The sequence below is a fragment of the Leguminivora glycinivorella genome, chromosome Z (assembly GCF_023078275.1).
Source record: "Leguminivora glycinivorella isolate SPB_JAAS2020 chromosome Z, LegGlyc_1.1, whole genome shotgun sequence".
NCBI classification, from domain to species: Eukaryota; Metazoa; Arthropoda; class Insecta; order Lepidoptera; family Tortricidae; genus Leguminivora; species Leguminivora glycinivorella.
This window is the reverse complement of record NC_062998.1, coordinates 36,181,395-36,209,351: the sequence shown is the minus strand read 5'-3', so window position 1 is coordinate 36,209,351 and position 27,957 is coordinate 36,181,395. Positions and strand designations below refer to the sequence as shown.

Below are 27,957 nucleotides of genomic sequence, written 5' to 3'. Positions count from 1 at the left end.
AACTGGTCTGGTTACATTTGCGATTCATGGAAGATTTTGATATCGAAACAAAAATCAATTTATTCGCTTGTAAAACTAAATATCAACAATCTGCGTAGAAATCTGGACTAATCTGAAGTTTGTTCATCTAAATAACAAAACATTCTGAACTGTGTCACGGTGTTAATATTAAACGAGACTAGATGTCTAATCTCGATGTTCAATGAAGTCGGACATAATAGTGATTACTTTGTTGTAGGCATTCGAATTCATTCGAAGTCATATGTTTCTTTAGTGGTAATTCTCCATACGGGATTCCAAAATGTTATCGTCGGCGTTCCATCACAGATTTAAAAGATATTATGGTGCAAGGGACAATGTGTGTTTCTATTTTTGACAAGAAGTAGTGAACTCATATGCAGTGATTGTTATTTGTCAGCGTTTTGCATAAGCATGTAAGTATGCGGTTTGCTACCGTTTATGGTAATCATATGTTATCAGATGGGCCCGTGGGAGCCATTTTATGGAGCTGGTATAAATAGTTAGATAGCCATTGCAGGGTGGATGCAAATGCGCATGTGATAGAGGGGATGCAATATTTTGATATCGGGGATGGGGTTTGTTGCGTAGGTAGCGCCCAGCGCTCGCCCGGGCGGCTAATAATGAAGGACGTCTCCTACTCAGCTCCCGTGATTTTTGCTTGATGGAAACTCGTTTTTTCTATAAAAAAGAATGGCTGCACTCACAGAGGCATTGACAAATTACGAGAGGTAGGTCAAGACATTTCGCGACCACTGGTAGTGCTTAGCTTGTTAATATTTTTTTTTCTTTGAATTCCTGATAGTTACATATTTTCCTGGAAGTGTGTTTCGCAATTATGCAATAACCTAGATACAATATATTGGTTTTCTGTAAAATCTGGGTTATGGATGTACATATTGTGACAGGGAGTTAGTAAACATTGATCAGAGGTTGTATCTGTAGATGTGCAAGTTGCAGCTGTATTTTACAAGATACAAGGATAATCCTAATTTTGTTAACTTTTTCTGTAGTTGTTAAAATTTGTATCTTTAACTGACACTTAGTCTATTAACCAACCATATTATGTTTGGTCAGTAATTATAAGGATGTAAACAATGAAACCATGTGACTTGATCTTCTGTTTGATGTCAAACAACAGTTTTAGATACTGCAATCCAATCTTGTGGACCCACACCCTGTAATCACCCTGTATCAGCCACTTTATAGGAACCACTAGATCCAGTTAAAATCACTCACTTCTATCTGGGTGTAACAAAAAATACATCTAAACAAAGTTCATTATTCATTCTAGATGTCATGAATATGACTAAAGGTGTGAGTTAAATAAAAACAAATAGTAAATGTCTTTCAGCAGCGGCTGGTCCATACAAGCCGATTCCCACCGGCTTACCTAAAATTGATTACTAGTAAAGTACCTTAATGTTAAGGTAGGTTTATTTTTGCTCAGTGTTGCCTAGCAGAAATTTTCACCAGCCGCCACTGATGTCTTTACAATGTGATTAATATTTATTATATCGCGGAAATATCGCCGAAATTCGGGAGAGCACATGTGATTGCGTACCTGACAAATCCAGACTGGTTTTGTTGAAGTACCCTCATATTTCAATACACTACAATATTGAAATGTAGTGTAACTTATCAATCTAAATCAAGAGTGCAAAGTAGTGTTACTGTTATATAATACACTCCTACATCAGCGACTGTGTGAATGGTCACATTCCTTGTCTTCCACCATTACATCATTATTGGCAATTTTTATGTGGATAACAAACCCCTAGAATGTACCTCGAGTTATCCTAGGTAGGTATGCTCATGGCATGGCTGGTTCTGAGACAGACTTGATTGAACAAATACTACATGTAACTTGTAATAATCTGAGTAATTTGTCTGCTTTTAGCTCAATCATGGCGGTGAAGAAGCATGAACTGGTTCAGGACAATCGCCAGCTGGATCTGAATTCTCTTATACAGTATATCAAGTTAATGAACGAGCAGCCACATTATCTGCCACCTCCGTCTGAGCTTGTTAGGAATTGCCAAGATATTGTGAAATGTCTGTGTAAGTATTGTAATCCTTTATTGCTACTTGGGTTATGAAATTATTATTATGTGTAAAGACCAGTCCTCAACAGAGATATCAGTGTTAAGTAGAATAAGCACTGTGTTTGTCAAAATTATTCTTAAATTCATTTTAGGGCTTTTCAAAAGTTTCTGTGATTATAGGCTACTAGACTCATATCGAATTTGGCACAATAAATGATTGTCTTCTGTAGTATTTGACATAAAAAACCAATATTTATGTATTTTGGGTATTAAAAGTGTATGATGACTACATATTTTCGATTAAAAATGTGTATTTTTTTTAGCCACCGAAAACGCTGTCGGTGATGTAGTGACGTCATCGATTTCGAACTTAATCACTGACATAATGAACTAATGCCTCATACTTGTCAGTAAAAGTCAGAAAATGTTGTTTTCGAGTAGAATGATACACAGATAATCTATAGACTAACATGGCGTCGTTTTGCCTGATTACGTAAAAGTATACTTAAAAAATATATTTTGCTGTTTTTGTCATAATAAAATATGGTAATATTTTATTTCGGTTAATTGGACAATACTTAATCATATAAGACAAACTTTAAAAAAAACCGGCCAAGAGCGTGTCGGGCCACGCTCAGTGTAGGGTTCCGTAGTTTTCCGTATTTTTCTCAAAAACTACTGAACCTATCAAGTTCAAAACAATTTTCCTAGAAAGTATTTATAAAGTTCTACTTTTGTGATTTTTTCATATTTTTTAAACATATGGTTCAAAAGTTAGAGGGGGGGGGACGCATTTTTTTTTCCTTTAGGAGCGATTATTTCCGAATATATTAATATTATCAAAAAACGATCTTAGCAAACCCTTATTCATTTTTTATTACCTATCTAACAATATATCACACGTTGGGGTTGGAATGAAAAAAAATATCAGCCCCCACTTTACATGTAGGGGGGGGGGGGGGGGTACCCTAATAAACATTTTTTTCCATTTTTTATTTTTGCACTTTGTTGGCGTGATTGATATACATATTGGTACCAAATTTCAGCTTTCTAGTGCTAACGGTTACTGAGATTATCCGCGAACGGACGGACGGACGGACGGACGGACGGACGGACAGACAGACAGACAGACAGACAGACAGACATGGCGAAACTATAAGGGTTCCTAGTTGACTACGGAACCCTAAAAAGGGTCAAGTAGCCTATTGTTGACCTGTCAGAAATTAGGGTTTTTTGTATAGCTTTTTTCTCCAGGCTTTCAGATTCAGTTCAGAATCAGAATACCCTCATTGCAGTAAAAGATTTCAAATGTTGTAAACGGTTATTTTGTGTGCAGCTCGCACAACGGGCACCGACGAGCAGCTGTGGGAGCTGCTGCAGTCGATCGAGGAGTTCCTGCACCGCGTGGTGAGCTCCGTGCACACCGGCGTGCGCAACGAGCTCATCACCGCAGTCCTCGACAGGTTCCATTCCTTCATCTTCGACCCACGTGAGTACCGACCACCAGCGCAGGCGCACCTCGGACACTGGTGATCAAATATATGAAAGAGGCGCATTCCTAGCACACAGTCTTGCTTGTATGAGTGAAATATGTCAGGTCGACTGTTCGCGTTTTTGACGGGCGGTAACTGTGAGTTAACCGAGAGGGATTGGGCGGCACTTTCAGCGGGGAGCGGGAGTGACCATACTGTACGATAGTACTCTTTATTATACTGTGGCGGAGGTGTTCACAACAGGGACGTTACGGAGCTCCGGTTTTTATTCCGATCCCTTTTCTGGATCCGATAAATTAGTTTTAAAACTGTTTCAGTTCCGGTAAAACCACATCTTTTACTTGAATGAATTGCGTTTGTGTATTTGTTTAGTGATTTGTCTTTGTCATCGTGCACGGAGGTCGATATGCAAGGTATATTTTAGTAGAGGGCCAGTCCTGTCCTACTTCGATTTCAAATTGCTGAAGATTGACATTTACAGATTTTAGAAAAATACACCCGCAGAGTTGTAGAATCGCGCGTCAGTTAATGTCTTTGACGGTCAAAAGGTAAAAAAGAGTAAACGATAGAAAAGTTATTTCTATACCTTATAAAACAAGGTTCCCCGCCACGTCTGAGTGCGTGTATGAGTGTTCGCATTAAACTCAAAACCTGAAGGGATTATAATGCGGTTTTGACAAAACACTGCCCAAACCGTTGTATGACGAAATTGTGTTTCTCTAAGGGTCACTTGCAGTCTTGCACCACCGAAAATGGAGGGTTAACCCACTATTTTATATGGAAATTCCCAATTGACAGCCCACTAACCTTGAGTTAAGCGGGTGGTGCAAATGGACCTTATAGGTCTAGAAAAAACTTTTAAGGATAACTTACTGTAAGGTACAGCGGGGCAAATCTCGACTGGGGAGCAAATGTAACTGGTCCATATTTTCCATGTTTTGTAATGTTTGCATTATTAAATAGAGTGTCCACTGGTTACCTATATATGTATGGTAGGTGTGTTCAGTGGATACATGTAGAACTCAACATCATAGTGTAATAATGGAAAAAATGGATTAGTTACAATTGCCCCCCAGTCGAGATTTGCCCCGCTGTACCTTACTCATTTTTATCCTTTACTCCTCGTACGAAGTCGTGTGATTTAGATAGGCGATTTCGATCGATCGTCTTGAACTAATTTACACCAAATCAAATCGTGCTATCGTTTGCTATCGACCCAGTATAAAAATAACTTAATCGCAGGTGTTGAAATAAACGGCAGGCAGACAGGAGTGAAAAATCGATACACTATCTACCAACCAAGATATTGTGTAAGAATGCAAAAAAAAACAGATTGTATATACCACTTTAAATTTTATAAGCACATGTGACATTTTTAGACACTGCAAATTTAGTACATTCATCGAATCTGCTTTTGCAATTTGTTGTATAAAGAATGAATAGAATAACATAATCAAACATTGCGGGTTTTTTTCTAATCTACCCACAAAGTAATTATGTTCTAGAGTTCTTGACGGTCCATATTTACTTAAGCGTCAGCAGTTTGGTAGTTTAGTCATCAATCAAATCTAGCTTCCATGGCAAATGCTTGATTGTATCCGTGTTACAGTTGGCATAGTCATTATTGTAGAATAAAATAAATAGAGCAAACATGGCACCTCTCTTTACACATTTAATCCGTCGTTGTGCTATCGTATCGTATTCTATTTAAATGTATTTATCATTAATGTTATTTTGTCAAATAAGCTGTAGGTACTTTACTTTAAGAAATGTAATGATTTAGGTCTCCTGTAATGTTACATTTTTATATTTTATTAAATAAATTGAATTGAATCGTAGACACGTTTCACGCTGTTCTGTGGTCGGAACTGAAACTAAGGGATCCGTGCCAAGGACAACTAAAACGAACACTCAACTAAATATAATTAAATGGAAAAAACTACAGTTGCATTCAATCTCTTTACAAATTACTTAAATTAAGATAGTTTAGTTTTAGACTAAATAGTTTAGTGTAGGTACATACTAAAAAATACATTATTAATCCTTTTACCGCCGTAGTTCAACATATCGTCACTACTTTGAAAAAATCTCGTATCTCACACCACTACCTAAAGTTAAAACGCAGTAAAGTGCATATGCATTCCATATTGGCTTCGTGCGAAGTGCATGGAGGGGGTAAGCAAAGCGATCGCAGTGGTCAAAATCTACACTGATTGTGGTTTGTCATCTATCCAATACTCATAAAATATAATACAATGTGTAATGTTTGAAATAAGCCACCAATGTTGTTTTGTTGTTAATTGTAAAAATAATGGCATAAATAGTCGTTGCACGTTCTATGCGTTTCTTGGAGCACACTGGAAATTGGATCAAAGAACTAAATGGATAATTGGTTATGTAGTTCTTTCACTTTACTACAATTTCTTGATTTTCCTCGCAATCGAAGTGAAAAGCAAAGTGTACAACAAGGGGATAAATGTCCATTTTTACCTCGTCCACTGTTTAAAAAAAATCATAAATAGCCTCGGTTAAAAATCGGTCACTTTATGCCCTTGTTGTACAATCTACTATTATGTTTAAAATAAGAATATGTTGCGACAGAGTCGGACGCATGTCCAGCGACGTCGATCGTGCTGGTGGTGCTGGACGGGCTGAACCACGAGGAGACGCTGTCGGCGGCGCGCTGGCTGGTGCAGCAGGCGGACCACTCGCCCGAGGCGGCGGGCCTGCGCGCCTCGCTCTCCTGCCTCTACCGCTGGGTGTACGAGTGGCACGGCACGCCCACGCTCGGCGAGTGGGTCATGGCTTACATCAAGGCTCTAGAGGTACACTTCTATACAGGGTGCTCGGTAATTAATGGACAACCCTTTAACCACCAAGAGGGCACCTTATACTGGTCCAGAAAATCGACATTAAGGTTTAGTAAAAGTCGCCTGGTTTTCGAGATTTTCACAATTTTAAAAATTTTAATGCTACCTAAAATTTTAAAAAGTGTGAAAATCTCGAAAACCAGGCGACTTTTACTAAACCTAAAAGTCGATTTTCTGGACCAGTATAAGGTGTCCTTTTGGTGGTTAAAAGGTTGTCCATTAATTACCGGGCACCCGGTATATACAAGCATTTTCAGAATTTGGCACCCCCCAATTAGCGTAAGTTAACAAAAATTAACTCACTATCAGTTTTGTGACGATAATCAAGCATGAAATTTAAATAAAAATACTGTTTTTGTGTTAATTACATGAACTTTAAGCGATAATCTACATTTAGAATGTGAAAAAAGTAAATTTTTAGACAGATTTTATGCTTGATTGTCGTCACAAAACTGACAGCGAGTTAATTTTTGTTAACAACTAACGCTAATTGGGGGTTCCTAAATTCTGAAAATGCCCATATACATAATATACACTGAGACAAATTTGTGTTGTAAATTTAACAAGTTCGACTTGTTGCGGGTTTATCCGTTTGAAACAAAAGTATTTTAGTAAACGGAATAAATCACAATTTTGATGATACAAGTCGAATTTGTTCGAACAACAAGGTCAAACTTGTTAAAAGATATTTGATTGAATCAGCCAAACATATGTTTAAAACAATATGTGTCATGTTGCTTTTATACAATCGACTTGTTGATTCAAATATTATATTGATGATTCAAATGACGAGTAACTTGTAGAATGTACTAGTTACACTTAACAAAATCTAACTTGTTTGAACCGAACACGTAGGCGCTATTTTAACCAAAAAACTTTTTGAACAAACATGAAAACTGGTTGTTTTTTTTGGTCTGGTTGTTTGTCAAGGGTTAATCGAATGGACAAAAGTGTCGAAGTGTAGTCAAATATCTCACTTTGATGATACGAGATAGGCTTTATGGTGCTCCCACACTGGTTATACAATTCGGTGTGACCGGAACAGCGCGCCATCGCGTTATCGAGCCGTCCCTGTCACACCATATTATATAATATTTATAACAACCAGTGTCAAGATAAGAATCTTAACGACAAAATCGTACTTTTTGCTTGAAAACGACAAAAAAGACATAAATGAAGAATACGGTACTGCCATTGTAAATGTTGTGATTACGTGCTGCCGCGACGTTGGTAGTTTTTTTTGCTTGTTAGGTTATCCCACATTATTGTTTAAAAACGAAACAATGGATGTTTGTCTACAGGAAAATGAGCATTTTGATCTCTTGGTGGAGGTGTCGGTGGACAATGTCGGGCATTTGTTCCTGGCCATGGGTAACCCGGTGGCTCTCCGCCAGTCCGTCGCTGACGTCATATTCCACATCATGGCTTCGCTGCGAGAATCTGCTGAAGCTCTAGACAGAGTGAGTACTAGTACTACTACTGTTTGGTCTGTGGTACCTATAAGGAAGGTGTCCTTTCAGAAGCAGTGGTCTAAATTCCAATTTTAAATTTTGAAAAATGATTCTTTCTTTCTTCGGATTTAGATGGCACCCCGGTTGCCATATGTATCGAAACTGTCTGTAGTCTGTAAGTTCCCAGACATATTTCAGTCTGGTTGCAATTTGTCTGTTCCAGTTATAATATATATATATGGCCTTAGCGTCTATTTCAGACGATTTATGGTGCAATGTCCGAAAGACATCGCTTTTGATGACTAAAGAGACCTATGCGAGAGCGACACATTTTGCAGATCTGACAAGGAAAGCTTCCAACCGATTGCGACGTTTCGCTATGGTGTCTTCTTTCCCTTTTGTCAGCAAGTGCCGCAAACCAGGTCTCATCGACGAACTTGCGACCATCTCCAACGCACTTTCGCCACTCCGTCCGCTTCTCCGCAAGCTTCTCCCAGTTTTGGTAGTCGATTTTAAAGGCTGCCATGTCCCTCTTAGCGCAGTCTTTGAAGATAAATAATGGTAAATATATAAACGGGCGAAATTTTCAGATGTTTATTTGTTACATTTTATCAGATCTCTCCACACGCCGGCACCGTACTGGTGAACCTAGCGGCCGACAGTGGCCAGTGGAGTCGCCAGATCCTTCAGGACGTGGTGGACATCCTTACTGCGATGGTCGACGGGCGTTTGGATCTGCTCAAGGGGGAGGCGCAGGATACTTTCAAAGAGAAACACGCCGATTTGGTGAGTTTAATACAATGCTTCAGCTTGACTACTTTGACTACTTTGTGCAGTTATTTAAAATTGCAAACGGGACTTAGGGCCAGTTGCATCAACCAAATTTGACAGACACATCATCGTCGCGCAGCAGATGTCTATGGAACTTCCCATACAATAAAATTTAAGGAACGCTTTAACGGTGACAAGACGGTTTGATGCAACCGGCTCTTAATCGCGTATTACTAAGTTTTAAACGTAGTAATACACGATTAAGTCCCGTTTGCAATTTTAAATACCTATTGTGTAAACATCGTGAAAGTTTAAATCAGACTTTCTGCAGTGTCGATTAAGACTACTAATATTAAGTTCAGTCATCTTTTCATACAGATTGATTTTAGAAAGTAGTGTAATAATCTAAGTAATGATAATGATCTGTTCTGTCATGACAATATATAACAACTACAAAGTTATGTACAATTTTTACATGGAGCTTTAGAGATTTGACCAGTAGCATATAGATATTATGGATAAAGTAGAAATCGATGCTGAAGACCGAAGGTGGCCACAGGAACCTTGTGTCAAAAACTGAATAAATACAACTTTAGTTTCAAATTACTACAGGTCAATTTAAAATGACCGTAATTCAAATTGTATGATCCGTGGTATAGGTGTCAATTTTTTGCGCAAGGGGTGTGCAAAAACAAAACGGGTGTCTGACAAACTGGCATGTTCGCTAAGCGTAAGGATGCCGTGTTTGTTTTCTGTGCCGCTATAACACAAAAATGATCACCAGATGTCGTGCCTGGAGCGGCATATGGCGTCCCGCGACTGCCGGTTCCTGCAGCGGCCGCCGTGGCGCGCGCGCGACGTGTGTCTCTCGACCGTCAACTCGCACCCGCCCATGCGCAAGGTCGGCCTGCTCAACCTCGGCAACACCTGCTACATGAACAGCGTCATGCAAGCCCTCCTCGTCACTAGGCCGTAAGTTCTCAACATTATTACTAGATGTCGTGCCTAGCGGTATATAGTCCTGCAATCACCTGTTACTGCAGCGGCTCAACCTCTGCAACTCATGCTAAATGAACAGCGTCATGCAGGCGCTGCTCGTCACTAGCTGTGTCACAAGACTGTAAGTTCTGTTTTATTACAGAACAATACTACTAACGTACAGACAGATAGTTTCTACAAAAACCGGAGTATCGGCGGTCGAATGGTGATGACCTTTTGTAATGCATGTGATACTGTCCCTTTAGACTATTGTGGGTTCATAAAAATCAAGTAAGTAGTCCACGCAAAAGGACGTCAAGTACTAACCCTAATAACTGCTACATAGCAATGCAGAACGGAGCTGCTGTCTGTCCACTGTTTTTATTCAATATACCCAATACCCATGTGATTGCGAATGTTATAGTATAGTACTTATAGTGTAAATTCTTATTTAATGTAAGTCCATGTTACCAGTGCGCTTATAATTGAAATATTTTTCTCTTGATTGTTACTTGATGCCGTGCGATGGGTTTGATTTATTTGTGCTTGGCAAAAAATAAAAAAGCGTGCTTTTATTTATTTCTAGATGTTTCCTTATTTGTACCATAAAAATCGTTACCCACTCTCACCAACAATCCATATCCAAATAGCTTGCTTTTATTTTTGTTTCGCTAAGCATGTCGGCAAGTTACTCGTATATTTTTACTTCTGTTTATTATTACTGCCATTGAGTTATACCTGTCAATGTTCGTATAGACTTGTTAATAAATTGCGCTTTTTTTAACATTTACCCGCGTTGTTATATACTGCTTATTGTTCTTTATTCCAAATTGTTATTTTTTGCTTTTGCTGCCCCCAATGTTCTAATTAAGTGCTCTGCATGTTTTTTTACATGAGTTAAAATATTTGACAATGTGTGCAAAGCGAACGCAGTAAATTTCCGTTTTTGAAGAATAAAAGCGCCATTACTAGTAGGTGTGGTACAAAAAAACTTGTTAATACTCTATAGAATAAGGTGTAATCACTAATCAATGTCAAAATTAAAATCACTGTATTTTCTGACTTGAAATCGGGGCAAAAATGCATGCACTAGTTTATACTCCACATTGGTTACACACATCGATTAAGCCTCACTAAAGGGGGGTATTCGACAATATTATACACCGTGTTTCACTTAACACTAAAAACCTGAAAACAGTTTGTTCAGAATCGAGAGTAGAATCGATTGAGCTATATCTTGATGGGGGTAATATTTTTATTTAAATTAGTATTATTAGTTATTTTTTACGTGCCCATTCTATTGTACTCGTAATACAACATTGTGTATATCGCATTGCTAGAGGTTGTTTGCCTTTTTCAGTATTTAGGGGTATTAATACTGGCTGGTTACTTGGACGATTATTTTTTCCGCTACTAGTTTGACGTTGTTTGTCAGTTTAATCTTAATGTTTATCATAAGTCATAACAAATTGAACTCGTACCTAATTACAACCTTGTCATTTTGAATATTGGGTTTAAATTTGCTTACTGCGATTACCTGGCCAATTTGAAGTTTACTGTGATAAAGCTTTAAAGTGTTTTAGGGCCACTTGCATCAACGAAAATGGAGGGTTAACCCTCGGGTTAACCCAATATTTTATATGGAATTTGACAGATGACAGCCCACTAACCCTGAGTTAAGTAGTTGGTGCAAGTGGGCCTTACAGTGACATCTTAGCTGTATATCCACTCAATTGCTCTAAAATTTTCAATGGCCTCTATTGTCAAGTAAAATAAAGGTGACAGCTGGTAACTAGAGCTACCAAAAGCAACTGAGTGGCTATTGGTAAACCTTATGTCGTTGCAGTAACGTACACAAATAAATAGTCTTATGGTTTATGATGGTAGTTAGCAATTATTTTATTGAGTGTAGAGCTAAAAGTCAAGTAGAGCTGTACAGAAAATTAAAAATTCAATTAAAAAAAAGTAACGATCAGATTAAAAGATGAATACTGTAGATGAGTTTAAAAAAATAAAAATCAGTTGGGGTGTCTGAGGTTTTGACGTTGTATGTATATGTAATATAGAATACTTAAATACATATAGTTTCGTTTTCTTTCAACCCCTTAATTGCCAATAGTGGCATTGAAATTTGAGTACATAGTTGCATGTGCTCTGCCAACACTCCTGTGCCTATCACACAACTAAATGCCCTAACCCGGGATTCAAACCCTGAACCATTGGCTTAGCAGGCGGGCTAGAGCAGTTGACTTGCATTACATTAATTTCCAATTGTTCTTCTTTGAGCTTATTTTATTGATAACTGTATTAGATTATTTTCAGTGCCTTTCACGATTTAGTGTATGATTTTTATGCTTCTGCTAGTACCTCATTTTAGCGCTTTTTAAGTTGTTATTTTCTGTCACTATGTACAGTTCAAAACTCTAGTTTAATTTGTACCTACTTGTGCATGTACATACGAGGGCACTAACAATAATTTGTGACATTGAATAAGGATGTTAAATTAAATCTTATGACTTACTATGGGATGTAAGAAGCTATATTTGTGCGAAATATTAAATATGTAGGTATTACCCACAGTTTTATAAAATGTGTCCTAAATCAGCTTTTGGTTACCACAGATTCAGTACCCACACAGTTTTGAAGATGAACGCAGTGCCATACTGGTCAAAGATGGGAATGCTGTTCGCCAAAATGATGCATTCGATCACCACCAAACTGAACCCGGATGAGTTCTTCTCAGTGGTCAAGCCACCTTTCTTTACTAAGGACAATCAGCATGACAGCTCGGAGTTTCTAGGGTAAGTTTAATTTAATAAAAAAAGCATACGTGTGAAATGAGAGCATAGTTAAATATTTACTGCCTAATTCCATTTCCGACGTATTGGTATGAACTTTAGTAAGGTCAGTGCGGGCAAGACCGGCATACTTTATTTGAAATAAAGTTTGAGTGGATAAAACTCTATAATTAATGTAGTCTGGCGTAATGCGCATGGTCCTATGGGATAGCAAATATTATATGTTACAAAGCTTTTATAATATTTTGGCGAAATAAGGTAATTTTAAGTGATAAAAATAACATTTTTTAAGGCTCGGCGGGTTGACCGTCCCCCCGTGCTGAGTACAGAAAGACCGTCTAGTGCTTGTTGTCGCGTAATTTCATATGAGACTAGGTTCCAAAACCATGAACATTGTTATTTTACGTAATAACAGGGCAGAATGTGCTAGATAATTAATAAAATAACGTTGAAATTTTAAACATATAAGCATTTTTCCATTTATAAGGCAAGACCGGCATATGTCCCGTAGATGGTGTTCATAACCTTTTCTTTTCAGGTCCAATTTAGTCACGATATTACAGGCTCATATAAATCCAACTACTTATTTGTTTTTGAAACCTTGTTATTAAGTAAAGGTTCGCTAGAGACATGGTTACAATCAGATGTTGCAGTCATTACATAAAAAGGTACAGCATATCTCGCCAACACCATCGGCATGCAAAAATAAAGCTAAAACTAAGTCTATTTACATTTATATACAATATCATATATTCATCATAAAATTACAAAAATATAATTTATCATTAAGTCCATTAAATATCATTGATTTTTTTGTGCATTGCATTCCGAGAATTTATCTGCATAAAGATTTACGAGTTAAGATACTCGTTTAATGAGTAGAAGCAATTTCGAACTAACCAGTCTTGGAGTTTCCTGAAAAACATTGGTACTGGCAGCTCTTTTAAGTTGCTAGGTAGTTTATTGTATAATTTTATAGACATAAGGTAAGAATTTTGGTTACATAATTTCGTATTGTATTTCACTGTGCGTACAAGTCTGTCAGGATATCTGGTGTTAAACCTACATGTATTCTTTAATTTTGTAAAAAGTTCTGGGTGTAATTTGACAAATTTGCAAGATTCCAAAATGTACAAGGATGGCAAAGTTAATAATTTCAAGTCCTGAAACAATGGACGACATGAAGTAGTAGGTGTCTTACGACAAATTGCACGGATACATTTTTTTTGACTCCCAAACAATCTTTTCATGTCACTAGAGTTTCCCCAAAGGAGAATACCGTATCTGAGGACAGAGGCAACATATCCATGATACGCTGTAAGTGCAATTGACCTGTTGGCCAGTGTTGCAAGTCTTCGTAACACATACACAAAACTATTTATTTGAGAGCATTTCTTATCAACTTGTTTATTCCATTTGCAATGTCTATCTAATACTATTCCTAAAAATTTTATTTCATCTGTTTCATTTATGATTTCATTATTATATGTTACTTTAATGTCAACTATTTTTTTCCTGTTATAAAAATTTATAAATCTGGTTTTTTCTACATTTGGTTGTAAATTATTTTGTTTCATCCAAAGTATGATATTGCTTACTGTGTTATTTATGTCATTGTTAAATGGCAGGTCGTTAATGTAGAGGAGAAATAGAAGAGGTCCTAAGACGCTTCCTTGCGGCACTCCAGCGGTTATTTTTTTATCAGATGATCTAGTGTGAACCAAAACTTTATTTTCTGTAATACTATCCAACTGCACAGTTTGTGTTCTATTTGAGAGGTAACTATCTAACCATTTCAGTACCTGTCCTCTTAGTCCATACGCTTGACATTTTTTTAAAAGGCGTTCATGTGACACAAAGTCAAATGCTTTGGTCATGTCGAAAAACAAAGTTATTACAGGGTTCTTTTTGTCAATTTCGTCGGTTATATTTCATATACGGGGTGTGACTCTAATACGGGTGATTGAACTCTTATATTGACCGTTTCAACCGTTTCAAGTAGAAGTAGCTACGGATACCCGACTTTGAGCTGAACGGTTATTAAGAGGTGTCGTGCTTACGGCGCGCGGTAGCGATACATCTCGAGGTCTCTCCTCACTCTTACTACCAAGAATTTCAATAACGATAGTGCTATCTCTGTCACTCTTTACTGTATGCGCGAAGTGCATACACCACGAGTTATGCTACTATCATTAATGACCAATGGGAAATCTGACATTGCTGACTGTCATTTTGACATAAAAGTCGTCATGGGTGTCGTCAAATATGTTTGCGGGGGTGCTGATTCCAAAATTAATGATCAATTTAGAATTTGACATAGTTGACTGTCACTTTGACTTAAAAGTTGTCATGGGTGTCATCAAACAGTTTTTTAGCTGTAATGGTTATTGGAATCAGCACCCCCGAGAACCTGTTTGACCACACCCATGACCACGTTTGTGTCAAAGTGACAGTCAGAAATCTCAGATTCCAAAGTGGTCTTTAATTTTTAAATCAGCACCCCCGAAAACCGACTAATGACACCCATGGCGAATTTTGTGTCAAAATGACAGCCAGCACAGTCAAATTCTAAATTGGTTATTAATTTTGGTATCAGCACCCCTGAGAATGATGACTTTTATGTCAAAGTGACAGTCAACAACGCCAGATTCCAAATTGGTCATTAATTTTGAAATCAGCACCCCTGAAAACATATGTGACGACACCCATGACGACTTTTATGCCAAAGTGACAGTCAGCAATGTCAGATTTCCAATTGGTCATTAATTTTGAAATCAGCACCCCCAAAAACCTATTTGACGACACCCATGATGACTTTTGTGTCAAGTGACAGTCAGCAATGTCAAATTCCAGATTGATTATTAATTTTGGAATCATCACCCCCGAGAACCTATTTGACCACACCCATGACCACTTTTGTGTCAAAGTGACAGTCAACAATGTCAGATTCCAAAGTGGTGTTTAATTTTTAAATCAGCACCCCCGAAAACATATTTGATGACACCCATGACGACTTTTGTGTCAAAGTGACAGTCAGCAATGTCAATTAACGGTCGGGTAGCCGTAAAATAGTCGGTCAAAACCGTTTTCAAGGGTACCCATACGGTCCCTGTGGGGTAATGCTGATTATAAAAATAAAGACCAACTTGAAACCCTACTCTCTTTTGAAATATTTGTCGCCGCATTTTGCACAATCTACATATATGCTTAAACAAAAATAATAAAAAACGGGTAGAACTTTTATGATAATTCTACCAACTTAAATATGATGATGAATAATGCAGTGTAGGCTTACTTCTGTTCACCTCTTATCATTCTTCACAACAATCACAACCATCACATATATTTTATTTTTACTTAATACTTTCGAATGATTTTAGTAACACCATACGAATCATTACCGAAACTGTATTTCGAAGTTAAAAGCAAAAACGGTACAACTACCATAAGCCAAAAACGTACTTATATATTGATATCGTTTACACTCGACTTATTTCCAATGAAGCCTAAAAAATGTTGGCAACTCCTTCTTTATCATATGCCGGTCTTGCCTTTCTCTTTTATGCCGGACTTTCTGAGTAGGCACAATTTCTAAGTTACATATTTCAGAACATAAAACTAGAAATTGAGCTCGTTTTGAGTAAATTAATAGTACTAGTCAGAAAGAACGTTTATTAAATGACTACGTTACATATACAATATGTATACAAAATATTCCGACTGCTTCTATTTTATTTTAATTTTTTGCTGAACCATGTTGAACTCGATGTTCGAGTTCGAAACACAAATCAAGATTATTGTTAACTAGTGTTCGTCCTAGGGATATGTACTGAAGACCAATGGCTTGAGGATGAAAAACTGGTATACCTTCGGAGGTGTGAGAGGCGTAGATATATAAACACAAAAGTTATAGTCAATAGACGGTCTTTCCGGGTAGACGGTCTTCCCCACACTGACCTTAACCGTTTGTGAATAAGAGCCTTTAAGGGTAAGAATATGAGCCTTTCTTTGTTTCGCCGCGCCGGCTAAAAACAGATCTTTATGGAGACGAAGTCCTAGATCACTTGCATGCTATATTATATTACTTTGTAACTTTAATAAAATGTATTTGTATAAAAATTAGCCGAGGTATAAATTAGGTTAGGTTCCCCTTGTTTTGGCATAATTTTAGAATCAGGAATTATTTTTGGCATAATCTATATTGGTATAATTTACCTTTCGCATAATCTGTTATGGCATAGTATAGTTACGCATAACGCATAACTTGTCTAGGCATATTTTTGTTTTTCGCCGAATAGATTTAATGCATAAATTATTTCTGCATAACATGGTTTAGTCGAAATTTACCACGCAGAATTTTTATCATAGGTAATACTACTATATTAATGGCGCAGTCAAACCTAACCTATGTTATATTTGTTTAGGTCGCAGTTCTAACCTAACCAAACCGACTCTCTTGGCAGCGTGTAGTATGGGTGGATGTTCTGATTTTAAGAAATATGCCAAATACAATTATGCGAATCAATTTTATTCATAAAAACAATCAGCGTAAACAGAATTATGTGAACTTATTTTCGGACAAAGTAATAGTCGTATTACTTTAGATTGTGACAAGTAAGTTTTCTGCCAGAATAGCATTCGTCGAAAATCGATTATGCGAAGTCTGTTATGCGAAAATCATTTCGGACAATTAAAGTTATGCCAAATAGAGGGAACCCATTAGGTTAGTTTGTGAACTTTCTTTCTAGTGCAGTGTTGGATCCGTGGTCAATTGGTCATGCAGATTGTGACATTTATGAGCCGCCACTGGGACCCCTTTCTTTCCCATAAACTTTTTGGTCAGAATTTCGTTAGTCATAAGTTGTTATTCATATATTTTGTGGTCATAAACATCACTAGTCATAATTTTTGTTACGAATAATGCTTAATGGTACTAACATTAACAACCCATAATATTGGATGCCATAACCTTAAAAGTCATAAAGTTGATGAGTATAAAATTGAAAGGCATAACAATAATTATCCAGAAATATTACTAGGCATATTTTTTGAAGCCCTACTGATTGTTCTGCATACAGTTTTAAGGCATAAACCTCATAAGTCATAATCTTTGTTACGAATAACGTTTAATAGTTCTAACGTTAACAACCCATATTATAGAATACTATAATCTTAGAATCAAGAAAGTTGATGAATATAACATTTAAAACGGATCCCTTTGTTAGCCAGATTATCATTAGTCATAATTCTAAAACGGTTTCATTAGGGTCACCTATAGATAGGTTAGGTTAGGTTTGTTTTATGGCAATCCTGAAAAGTTACGCGTTTTTGAGAAAAACCAAATTATGACTAACGAAAATGTGGACAATCGATACATTATACCTTATGACAGTTATGACTTTATTGGTAGTCCGCATTTACCTCGCGTCCATTAGAACGGAAATAGGACCCTTGCCCCCCTTCTACTCGTTGACGAAGCCGAATACTACAAAAATCAGCATGCAAAGGATGAAATGGCGGGAAAATCAGTGAGCTCATTGAGTATTTTAATCCTCATTTCTCAGCTAGGTTCGCTTGTTATCTTGTGTCATTCAGAGCAAAAATAGGAGCCCCGCATAGCGAGGCTCCGTCGAATCGCTGGCGGGGCCTAATACTTTTAAAAGCAACATGAAAAAATAAAACACATAACATGTAAAAGACGAAATGGCTGGAAAATCAGCGAGCCCAACGAGAAAATTTTCATTTCTCGGGTAGGTTCGTTAGTTACCTTGTGTCATTCAGAGCAGAAATAGGAGCCCCGCATAGCGGGGCTCCGTCGAATCGCTAGCCGGGCCTAATATTCTTAAAAGCAACATGAAAAAATTAAACACATAACATGTAAAAGACGAAATGGCGGGAAAATCAGTGAGCCCAACGAGAAAATTTTCATTTCTCGGGTAGGTCGGGTAGGAAAAATAATATAGATCCCATTGAATGTTATGATTAAAGTTAATGTGGACAGTAATCATTACAATACAATACAATACAATACTCTTTATTGCACACCTTGATAAAATACAACAATACAAAACAAGGAAGAACAAGGAGGATCATTATTACTTGCGAAAATATACTTATTACTTGCGAAAATATACTTTACGACAATTATGACAAACATGTTTATTGCTTTCAACGTTATGTCCATAATACAAAATGCAATTTGATTATTATGCCAAACAATGTTTATGACTAACAATAATGATGACTTGCAAAAATCTGACCTCCAATTTCTGACATTCAACTTTATGACTAATGATAATATGACTATTAAAAATTATGACTAACAACGTTATGGATTGTAAAAATCGGACTAAAAAAATTATGGGAACCAATAGAGACCCGCCGCCACTGAGTGATGGTTGGAACTAAGCGGAAAAAAGCTATTATTTGTCCATGTTTAACCTTTATAGCTTTAACCGCCCTGAATTAACGAAATTGAAAACCGTCGGCTGTTTGCAATTTTTAACCGCCGCCTCAAATCTCTCAAAAGGTGGTTCTCTATTCGTCTGTATTTTTTTTAATGTTTGTTCCTCGATATCTCCGTCGTTACTGGACCGATTTTGAAAATTTTTTTGATTGAATGTATATGCATACAGATTGGTCCTATTTTTCTCAGAACCCAGTTCTGATGATGGGATCCTGGAGAAATCGAGGGAACTCCTCAAATCTGAAAGGCATACATATGGCGATTTTTGTGTTTTTAAAGGAACAGCATGCATTTACGTACGGAACAGTGACATTTGGTGCAGTGGAACTGCTGATGATGGTCAGAACGGAACTCCTCAAATCTGAACAGCACGCATATAGTGACTTTGGTATTTTTATAAGAACAGCATGCACTTACATCCAGAACAGTGACATTTGGTGCAGTGGAACTCCTGATGATGGTCAGAACGGAACTTCTGAAATCTGAACGGCACGCTAATAGTGACTTTGGTATTTTTATAAGAACAGCATGCACTTACGTCCAGAATAGTGACATTTGGCGCAGTGGAACTGCAGATGATGGTCAGAACCGAACTCCTCAAATCTGAACGGCACACTTATAGTGACTTTGGTATTTTTATAAGAACAGCATGCATTTAAGTTCAGACAGTAACATTTATTTAGTTATATTTGTTAAGCATATTGACTTTTCAAGTAAAATTTTGTAAAGCTTCGATTTCTTATAATCGGATTCATGAGGAATTGAGGAAACTCCTCAAACCTTAACGGTATATGTATATTGATTTTTGTTGCCATAAAATAATTAAAGCATTAAAAGCAGTTTAAAAAAATATCTACACAGTTCTAAATAATCCAACATTCGCAAGTAGCTTTCACCAGAACCCCAAAGGCGGCGGTTTTTTTCTTAAAAATTATACGTTAACATTATCTCTTTCTCATCAGGTACTTATTCGAGTTGCTGCAGTCCCACGAGCACGGGTCAGACCGCAACTTCGATTACACGAAGCCCCCTATCATCGTCGGCCGCAGGGCCCTACCACACAGCCCTCACTCACCGCCGCACTCCAGGTAACTAGATATGTCTTTTAACTACGTCCAAAAGAGAGGAAGTGACACTGAATGGCATATATTTCTTTGTGTGGTAGGGCACATCCCAGCGGATGTCATTCCTGATTTAGAGCAAAGCCTGACTGGGGAAGTATGTTTCTTAACCTTACAGAAAACCGCAATAAACGGAAAGTACGCTATTCATTTTGGTTCTCTTAAAAGTGTCGAAATTACAGTTTTTGAAGCATTTATCGGCCCAATCCTTCTTTCACGCTAACCTAGAAGTTGATTTGTACGCAGCTTCAAGTTCAGTCTCTTCTAAGGGTTTATTTAGACACTAAGGAGATATTCCATGCGAGTTTCATTACTATAGGGGGTGGGATTTGATTGGTTAGCTGAATTGGAAGTAACGTCAATAGTCTGCAATGTATCTAAAATCACAAGCGCGTCATCTTCATGAGCATTTTATTGTTACTATTCAAGTCTAAATAATGCTTTTGTTACAGCGACGGCGAACATTCGGAACCGGGCCCGAACCGGCGGTCCGTGTCGCCGCGGCCCGGGAGCAGCGCTGCCGGTCAGTTTATCGACTACGTAGACATAGACACTGACTTAGACATGTTTTATTTGGCACAAAAAGGTACATTCAAAAACACTCCTGTTTATGTGTAACGATATTATAAAAATGCCAGTGCTGTCAGACTGGAGTAACTTGACACACTTTTCTTATGCTATTTGAGTAATGACAGTTCAAAACTAATAAAAAAAACACAATTGATATTTTATGTCAGATTAAGAGGTAGCCTGCGGTACAGACATAGCGTGCGATCCTCTTCGAACCAACCTTACGTGCGGCTAGAGCGAAAGGGATAGCATTCATGGTCGGTACCGCCACGCCGTCAGTAGCGTAGCGGACTAACCATTATTGATACTTGCGTAAAAATACCACCATATATATTACATATTTGCATAGATGATTTCGTGCATCAATACTTGGCCTTTTAGTTTAATTATTAAACTTATCACAGTTTTTAGGGTTCCGTAGTCAACTAGGAACCCTTATAGTTTCGCCATGTCTGTCTGTCCGTCCGTCCGTCCGTCCGCGGATAATCTCAGTAACCGTAAGCACTAGAAAGCTGAAATTTGGTACCAATATGTATATCAATCACGCCAACAAAGTGCAAAAATAAAAAATGGAAAAAAATGTTTTATTAGGGAACCCCCCCTACATGTAAAGTGGGGGGATGATATTTTTTTTTTTCATTCCAACCCCAACGTGTGATATATTGTTGGATAGGTATTTAAAAATGAATAAGGGTTTACTAAAATCGTTTTTTGATAATATTAATATTTTCGGAACTAATCGCTCCTAAAGGAAATAAAAGTGCGTCCCCCCACCCCTCTAACTTTTGAACCATATGTTTAAAAAAATATGAAAAAAATCACAAAAGTAGAACTTTATAAAGACTTTCTAGGAAAATTGATTTGAACTTGATAGGTTCAGTAGTTTTTGAGAAAAATACGGGAAACTACGGAACCCTACACTGAGCGTGGCCCGACACGCTCTTGGCCAGTCCAAGGCGGTTTTTTTTTCTTAAAAATTATCTTTTAAAACGTGTGTAGCCTTGGAAGAAATAAATTAAAAAACTTTTATAATATAATAAATTGTGTGTATAATATTGTCTTCTGTCACCGCGATAGTTACTCATGAAATAAATTTATGGAATCAGATTATATCGCGTATAATGAATATAATCCGTTTTCTTAGTTTTATTTCATTTTGTATATGGTATGTTTTCTAGGTACATATGTATAATGGAACTAAGATCGGTTTTCTTTAATTTTAAGTAGTTTTTTATATTTAAAATGTGTTATTGTGTTTTTAGGGTTTCGTAGTCTGTCCGTCCGTCCGTCCGCCCGTCCGCGGATAATCTCAGTGACCGTTAGCACTAGAGAGCTGAAATTTGGTACCACAATATGTATATCAGTCACGCGGGTCACGCCGACAAAGTGCAAAAATAAAAAGTGGAAAAAATGTTTTATTAGGGTACCCCCCCTACACGTAAAGTAGGGAGTGATTTTTTTTTTTCATTTCAACCCTAACGTGTGATATTGTTGATAGGTATTTAAAAATGAATTACTGAAATCGTTTTTTTGATAATATTAATATTTTCGGAAATAATCGCTCCTAAAGGAAAAAAATGTGTGTACCCCCCGCCCCTCTAACTTTTTAACCATATATTTTAAAAATATTTAAAAAATCACAAAAGTAGAACTTTATAAACTTTCTAGGAAAACTGTTTTGAACTTGATAGGTTCTGTAGTTTTTGAGAAAAATACGGAAAACTACGGAACCTTAGACTGAGCATGGCCCGACACGCTCTTGGCCGGTTTTTAAATATTATGTTGTTTTAATTGCATGGAGCACAGGACGGTCCACATCTATATATTAGTTTTTTGTAAGGAAATACAACTCTACGCTACGCCTACCTGCTTTAATTGACTGGTGACACACTGAGACAGTGGATGCGCCAGAGTATAAAAGAGTGATTACCATCTCTTGTCAAAGATCTTGTTGAGACGAATCAAACGAACCCAAACACGAAGTGGTTATAAGACCTGGTTGATGAGAACTCTTGACTACCATCTGTCTTCATCATCAGATCCTGGGTACCATCTCTTGTCAAAGATCTTGTTGAGACAAATCAAACGAGCCCAAACACGAAGTTGTTTCAAGACCTGGTTGATGAATTCTCTTGACCACCTTCCAGCTTCATCATCAGATCCTGGGTACCATCTCTTGTCAAAGATCTTGTTGAGACGAATCAAACGAGCCCAAACATAAAGGAGTTTCAAGACCTGGTTGTTGAATACTCTTGACTACCTTCCGGCTTCACCATCAGATCCTGGGTACCATCTCTTGTCAAAGATCTTGTTGAGACGAATCAAACGAGCCCAAACTCGAAGCGGTTTCAAGACCTGGTTGTTGAATTCTCTTGACTACCTTCCGGCTTCATCATCAGATCCTGGGTACCATCACCTCTTGTCAAAGATCTTGTTGAGGCGAATCAAACGAGCCCAAACACGAAATGGTTTCAAGACCTGGTTGATGAGAACTCATGACTACCATCTGACTTCATCATCAGATCCTGAGTACCATCTATTGTCAAAGATTTTGTTGACACGAGTCAGTAACCTAAAATGATATTCAATAATAAATAATACCTACTAAAAATATTAGTCAAGTTAATTAGTTAGTTACCAAAGTCGTCAACCTAAGGATCAAAGTTTTCGGTCGCAGTATACATGCAACAGTGCAGCCAAACACGCATACAAGTGCGGTTTTGGACACGGCGGGTGCCGCACACAATGGCAAAATAACTTCGCGAGCGTCGAGCCGCGTGCGGAGCGGACTGTCATACGTCCTGCCTCTACAAGCTCTGCCGCGGTACTGACATCGCAAGCGCGCGTAACCGGTAATAAGGAGGCATTTTTAAAAAATCGTCAAAAATATTAAATTGCAAGTAATAGAAAACTTTTGCATAAAATCTGTTTAAGTAAGCGTTGCAGATTATTTTTATATTAAAACTACTTCAGAAACACGTAAGTTTTCGAAGAAATTGACACTTATTCTGAGGTGATTTCTGAAACAAATTGGATTCATCATTTCCTCATTTACTCTATTCTAAAGCCTTATAACAAAGAAGTAGTCTCATAAGATTGTAGTACAGGATATACATAATACAAATTTACCACTTGAAGCATTCAAAACTATCCAAATTTTACAAATTAGACGGACTAAGTCAGCACTTTTCGCGGGTTGTTGAATGGCCTCTTAAATAGACTATCAATTTACACAATGTACGACTCTTGAAATCATATAATTTTATCATTTTATTTTATGAAGCAAAATCGGAATATCACCTGTAATTTAATTTATTTTCACTAAATAACTAATGCAACATTTTAAGAGTCGCATGATAGGTTACTGTGGTGATTTCTAAACACACATTGTTAGAAACTAAAAATAGGCTTTATGCACGTTTATAAACTAACAATAGTTTTGAATTCCCTCGTTCCAGGTTCCAGCTCAGGTCTCAAACGGCACGGCGACCTCGAAATGCACTTACCGCTCAAAAAGCGCCTGCGGATGACCGAGTCGGCGTTCCTGCGGCGGGACTCGTTCATCGACAGCATGTTCGGCGGCGTGCTGCTCACGCGTGTCGAGTGCACCGAGTGCCACTCGTCCTCGCTGTCCCGCGACGTGTTCCGGGACCTGCAGCTCGCGTTCCCGGAGAAGCTGGAGGGGACACAGCACAGCGTGCAGAGCCTGCTGGAGTTCTACTGCTCCAAGGAGCGGCTGTCCGGCGACAATAGATACGAGTGCCGCGACTGTGGTGGACTGCGCGACGCCGAGAGGAGCGTGCTCATTGAAACTACGCCAAAGTTTCTTATTCTGGTGCTGAAGAATTTCAAGTGAGTATACACTAACCGTCATGTTAGTTTGTTAGTTACTGAAACTGAACGGTATTTTCGATCCGATATATGTATGCATACATATAACATTCAGGTGCCATTGTGGTGGTAATTCCTTACTGTCTGTTTAGAGATTCTGCTCGTTTGCCTTCTATATGAAATGAAACAGTACGGATAATTGAATTTTATGACAAATGTTGATGGTTACTTTTATTATCATTTTACATTCATTATTATTTCACAGATTTGAGCCAAAATTGCAAGTTCAAACCAAATTGATGCTGTCGATTCACCACAACCACACGGTGACGCTGCCGACGGTGCGGTCGCAGGCCGACCACTCGGCGTACATCCTGTACGCGGCCGTCATCCACGCCGGCACCACGCTCGACTCGGGCCACTACTACACGCTGGCGAAGGACAACGGCCAGTGGCACATGTACAACGACGACGTGGTGTCGGCCGCCGAGGAGGGCCAGCTGAGCGGCCTCAACCGCTCCAGCACGCCCTACATCCTCTTCTACCGGCGCACCGACATCGACGAGGGCACCGCGCCCGCGCTCGAGGAGATGCCGCCCAAGGTGCAGGAGTGCGTCATGGCCCACAACAAGCACTACGTAGACACTGTTCGCAAGATGCGTCTCACGAGGCCATGACGACTCCGCTCCGACAAGTACATTGATTTCACTGTACTGGACTACGTCGATCCCGACCAATAAAGGACACATTGGTTCATATCAAACAGTGACATAATAACGCGCCAAGGAAACGTGACTATGTTTAGTTTACTACAGACTTATAACCTATCTTTATTTGGTTTTTTTATTAGCCATGACGCATAAAACATCAAGTGAAGTGAATTAACGTTAAGATTTTGAGACTATAAAATCTAAGTATATTTTATTCGTCATGCACATCTGTTTTGTGATATAGTTGTTGATCTGGATTGGAGATGTGAGTGAGATATTTTGCTATAGAAGCTAATATATTAATTATATTATAATATGTAGTAACATCAATATTTCAGACCCATTACAAGATAGTAGTGTACACTGTACATGGACTTAGTATAAAATGTATACCCGAATTGTATACCCCTATCAAGAGACAAACCCACCTAGTGCGCTTAACGTTATGCCGTTTTCGAGGACGTTCTCCGCTTTCTTTGTTGAAACAGCAGAGTAGGTACATTCTCGAGAAATTTACAACTATAAGTATGCTATTGTTTACTACTGACAAGCTTACGTGAAACTTAGATGTTGTCGCTGATATCTGAATGTTCGCCTAGTTGCACCAACCACATTTAACACACTGACGTACGTCAAACATAATGTCATACAGTTTAGCCAACACGGTTTGGAACATCCGACCCTAAAGGTTCAGCCGCACCAAGCCCACTGTCACAAGTATATACAGACAACTTTCGTTAAATATTGTGGTACGAGAATAGTTATTTACTATACATCTGTTCGCTAAGTGTGCTACTTGCAACTGACTTTTGTAAAATTAAACGTTTACTTTCGTTAGTAGTAGACTGTTTGCCAGGTTAGCTGTAGCATCTAGAATCACTATATCAATATTAGAATGTTCACAAGTCGGAACGGCTGCTGTAAAAACCGCTGAAAATCAAATAGATATAATTCATCCGCTTTTAGTATCAAAGCGAGTTCCTAACACAGTACACCTATAAGTACAACTTTAAAAATTATAGTATAATAACTCTCGAGTTCAAAATGTTTGCAGTTCTAAGTAAACAGTACCCATGATACCTTATTATTTGTCTGATTGGTACGTGATATTAAAGGTAATAGTGAACTTTTCAACACAATTGAGAGGAACCAACAAACGTGTGATCGGATGTTTATAAGTCACTGGTCGAAGTATGTACAATCATTTTCTATTCTATAAAGCCGGAAAGTGGTAACTTTTTTTAGCGTCATGCTGGAATCGACGCGTTCCTAGCAAAGAACATAAAGTCATGTATAGTTTGTGTAGGACCAAGCTAATGTAAATTATCGATGAAGTCTAATGAGACAAATCTTGGTACGACTGCGTACTGACGATAAGTTTTTTTACCAGCCTATAATGGTGTCCCACAGCAGGGCAAAAACCCTTTGGCCTCCAGGGCTCTTGGTTTAGTGCCTCTTCCAGCCAGTAGGTGGGGAAGGTATTTAGATCATCCCGCCCTTTCCGTCGGTGCATAGTTAGGGTGGTATTTCGTCGGTATGTGTGTTTTTACGGCTTACACATTACTTGAGGAAAAAGTGAGACAGACTGTACATAGGACAAAGATCAAAGATAGATACTTTTGTGGGTTACCCCTACGATCAAGAGTGTTGAAATATTTATGGCAATAAACACATGACATAAACCTCAACATTATTTCATGTTTCAAGTCAGGAGGCATAGTCATGATGAAAACATTAAATGAAACGCCAAGTTATACCATAGAGAAAAAATAAATGAGTATAATGCTCACTCCATGCATGACCAAAAATATTTTTTGCTGTCGACATCTAGCGTCAAAATAGCAGATTTTCGGGTTAATTTATAATGTGGATGCGAGTATTACGCCGAGTGTTGCTACTCTGTTTGGACCTACCCAATTCTATTTAAGGTTGTGAAATTGCAATTGTTATTACAAGAAATCTGTGTTGTGGGTGATATGGAGGTTTATCTTTAAGGGAAAACTGTTTGCAACGGCAGTCGCCGGTGCGCTAACACTGCCTTATTCTACTATTCATACAAAACATTCTGTATCTTGTAGTCAGTCATATAAGTTAAATTGACAGCGATATTGAAAGCTCTGTCGCAGCAGCAGTCAGCTGTTATTTTAAATGTCAATCTTGTATTATGTTCTGATGTTTACTGAACCTGTACGGTAACGGGGCTATTAAAATCGCTGTAAAGTTCGCTTGGTATGACTAGCCAGATGTTTGATAATATTCATAACGTTGTTAACGCAAGAGCTAGGCTTTCTGCGCAAATAAACAAACGTAAAGATTTCCATGTAAACAGTGAAAACTGAGGTGACTTGATTTTTTGTATAAGTTATATACTATGTGTTCAAATATTTTTATTGAAATGTCGAAGGTTATTGATTATAAAAATGCTATGTTGAAAATATATTATCAAACTATTGCTATTCGGTGTTAAACCATCCGTAAGAATGGTTTAATATCTGAGTATGCGTACGGCAAAGACTAGATCATGCAGCAAATACTGTGATTTACTGATATTTATTTATTTCGCAACTATGTATAATTATTTTGTGCTATTTTTCGACTTTCTTTTAGACTTGTCTTTATAAAGTGGCAGTTCCTTGTCCACTCGTTTCCTTAATTGCATATCATTCACGCCAAGAAGTTGTGTCAGCTTGAGATATAAATTATATCACAAAAACGCTTTTAACATACTTACTCGGGTCTCGTAATGTAGCAGCGAAAAATGCATCAGTACAATAATTTATTTTAAATTTATTGCCAGTTGCATCAACCGTCTATGGAAATTCCCATACAAACAAT

At 37.9% G+C, this 27,957-nt stretch overlaps 1 protein-coding gene across 2 annotated transcripts; it reads left to right on the top strand.

The window, feature by feature from the left end:
- Positions 1-5: 5 nt before the first annotated feature.
- Positions 6-27,957, top strand: LOC125241143 (ubiquitin carboxyl-terminal hydrolase 35). Of its 2 annotated transcripts, none has more exons than XM_048149478.1 (12): positions 6-434; positions 1,919-2,079; positions 3,400-3,552; positions 6,158-6,381; positions 7,728-7,886; positions 8,493-8,663; positions 9,433-9,620; positions 12,248-12,427; positions 19,853-19,978; positions 20,464-20,534; positions 24,040-24,433; positions 24,678-27,957. In XM_048149478.1, exons 2-12 carry the CDS (start codon positions 1,926-1,928, stop codon positions 25,087-25,089), a joined length of 2,232 nt encoding a protein of 743 aa, XP_048005435.1. In that variant the 5' UTR covers positions 6-434; positions 1,919-1,925; the 3' UTR covers positions 25,090-27,957. The 2 variants fall into 2 exon arrangements, with proteins under 2 accessions (XP_048005435.1, XP_048005434.1); XM_048149477.1 differs by having other exon boundaries at positions 20,464-20,597.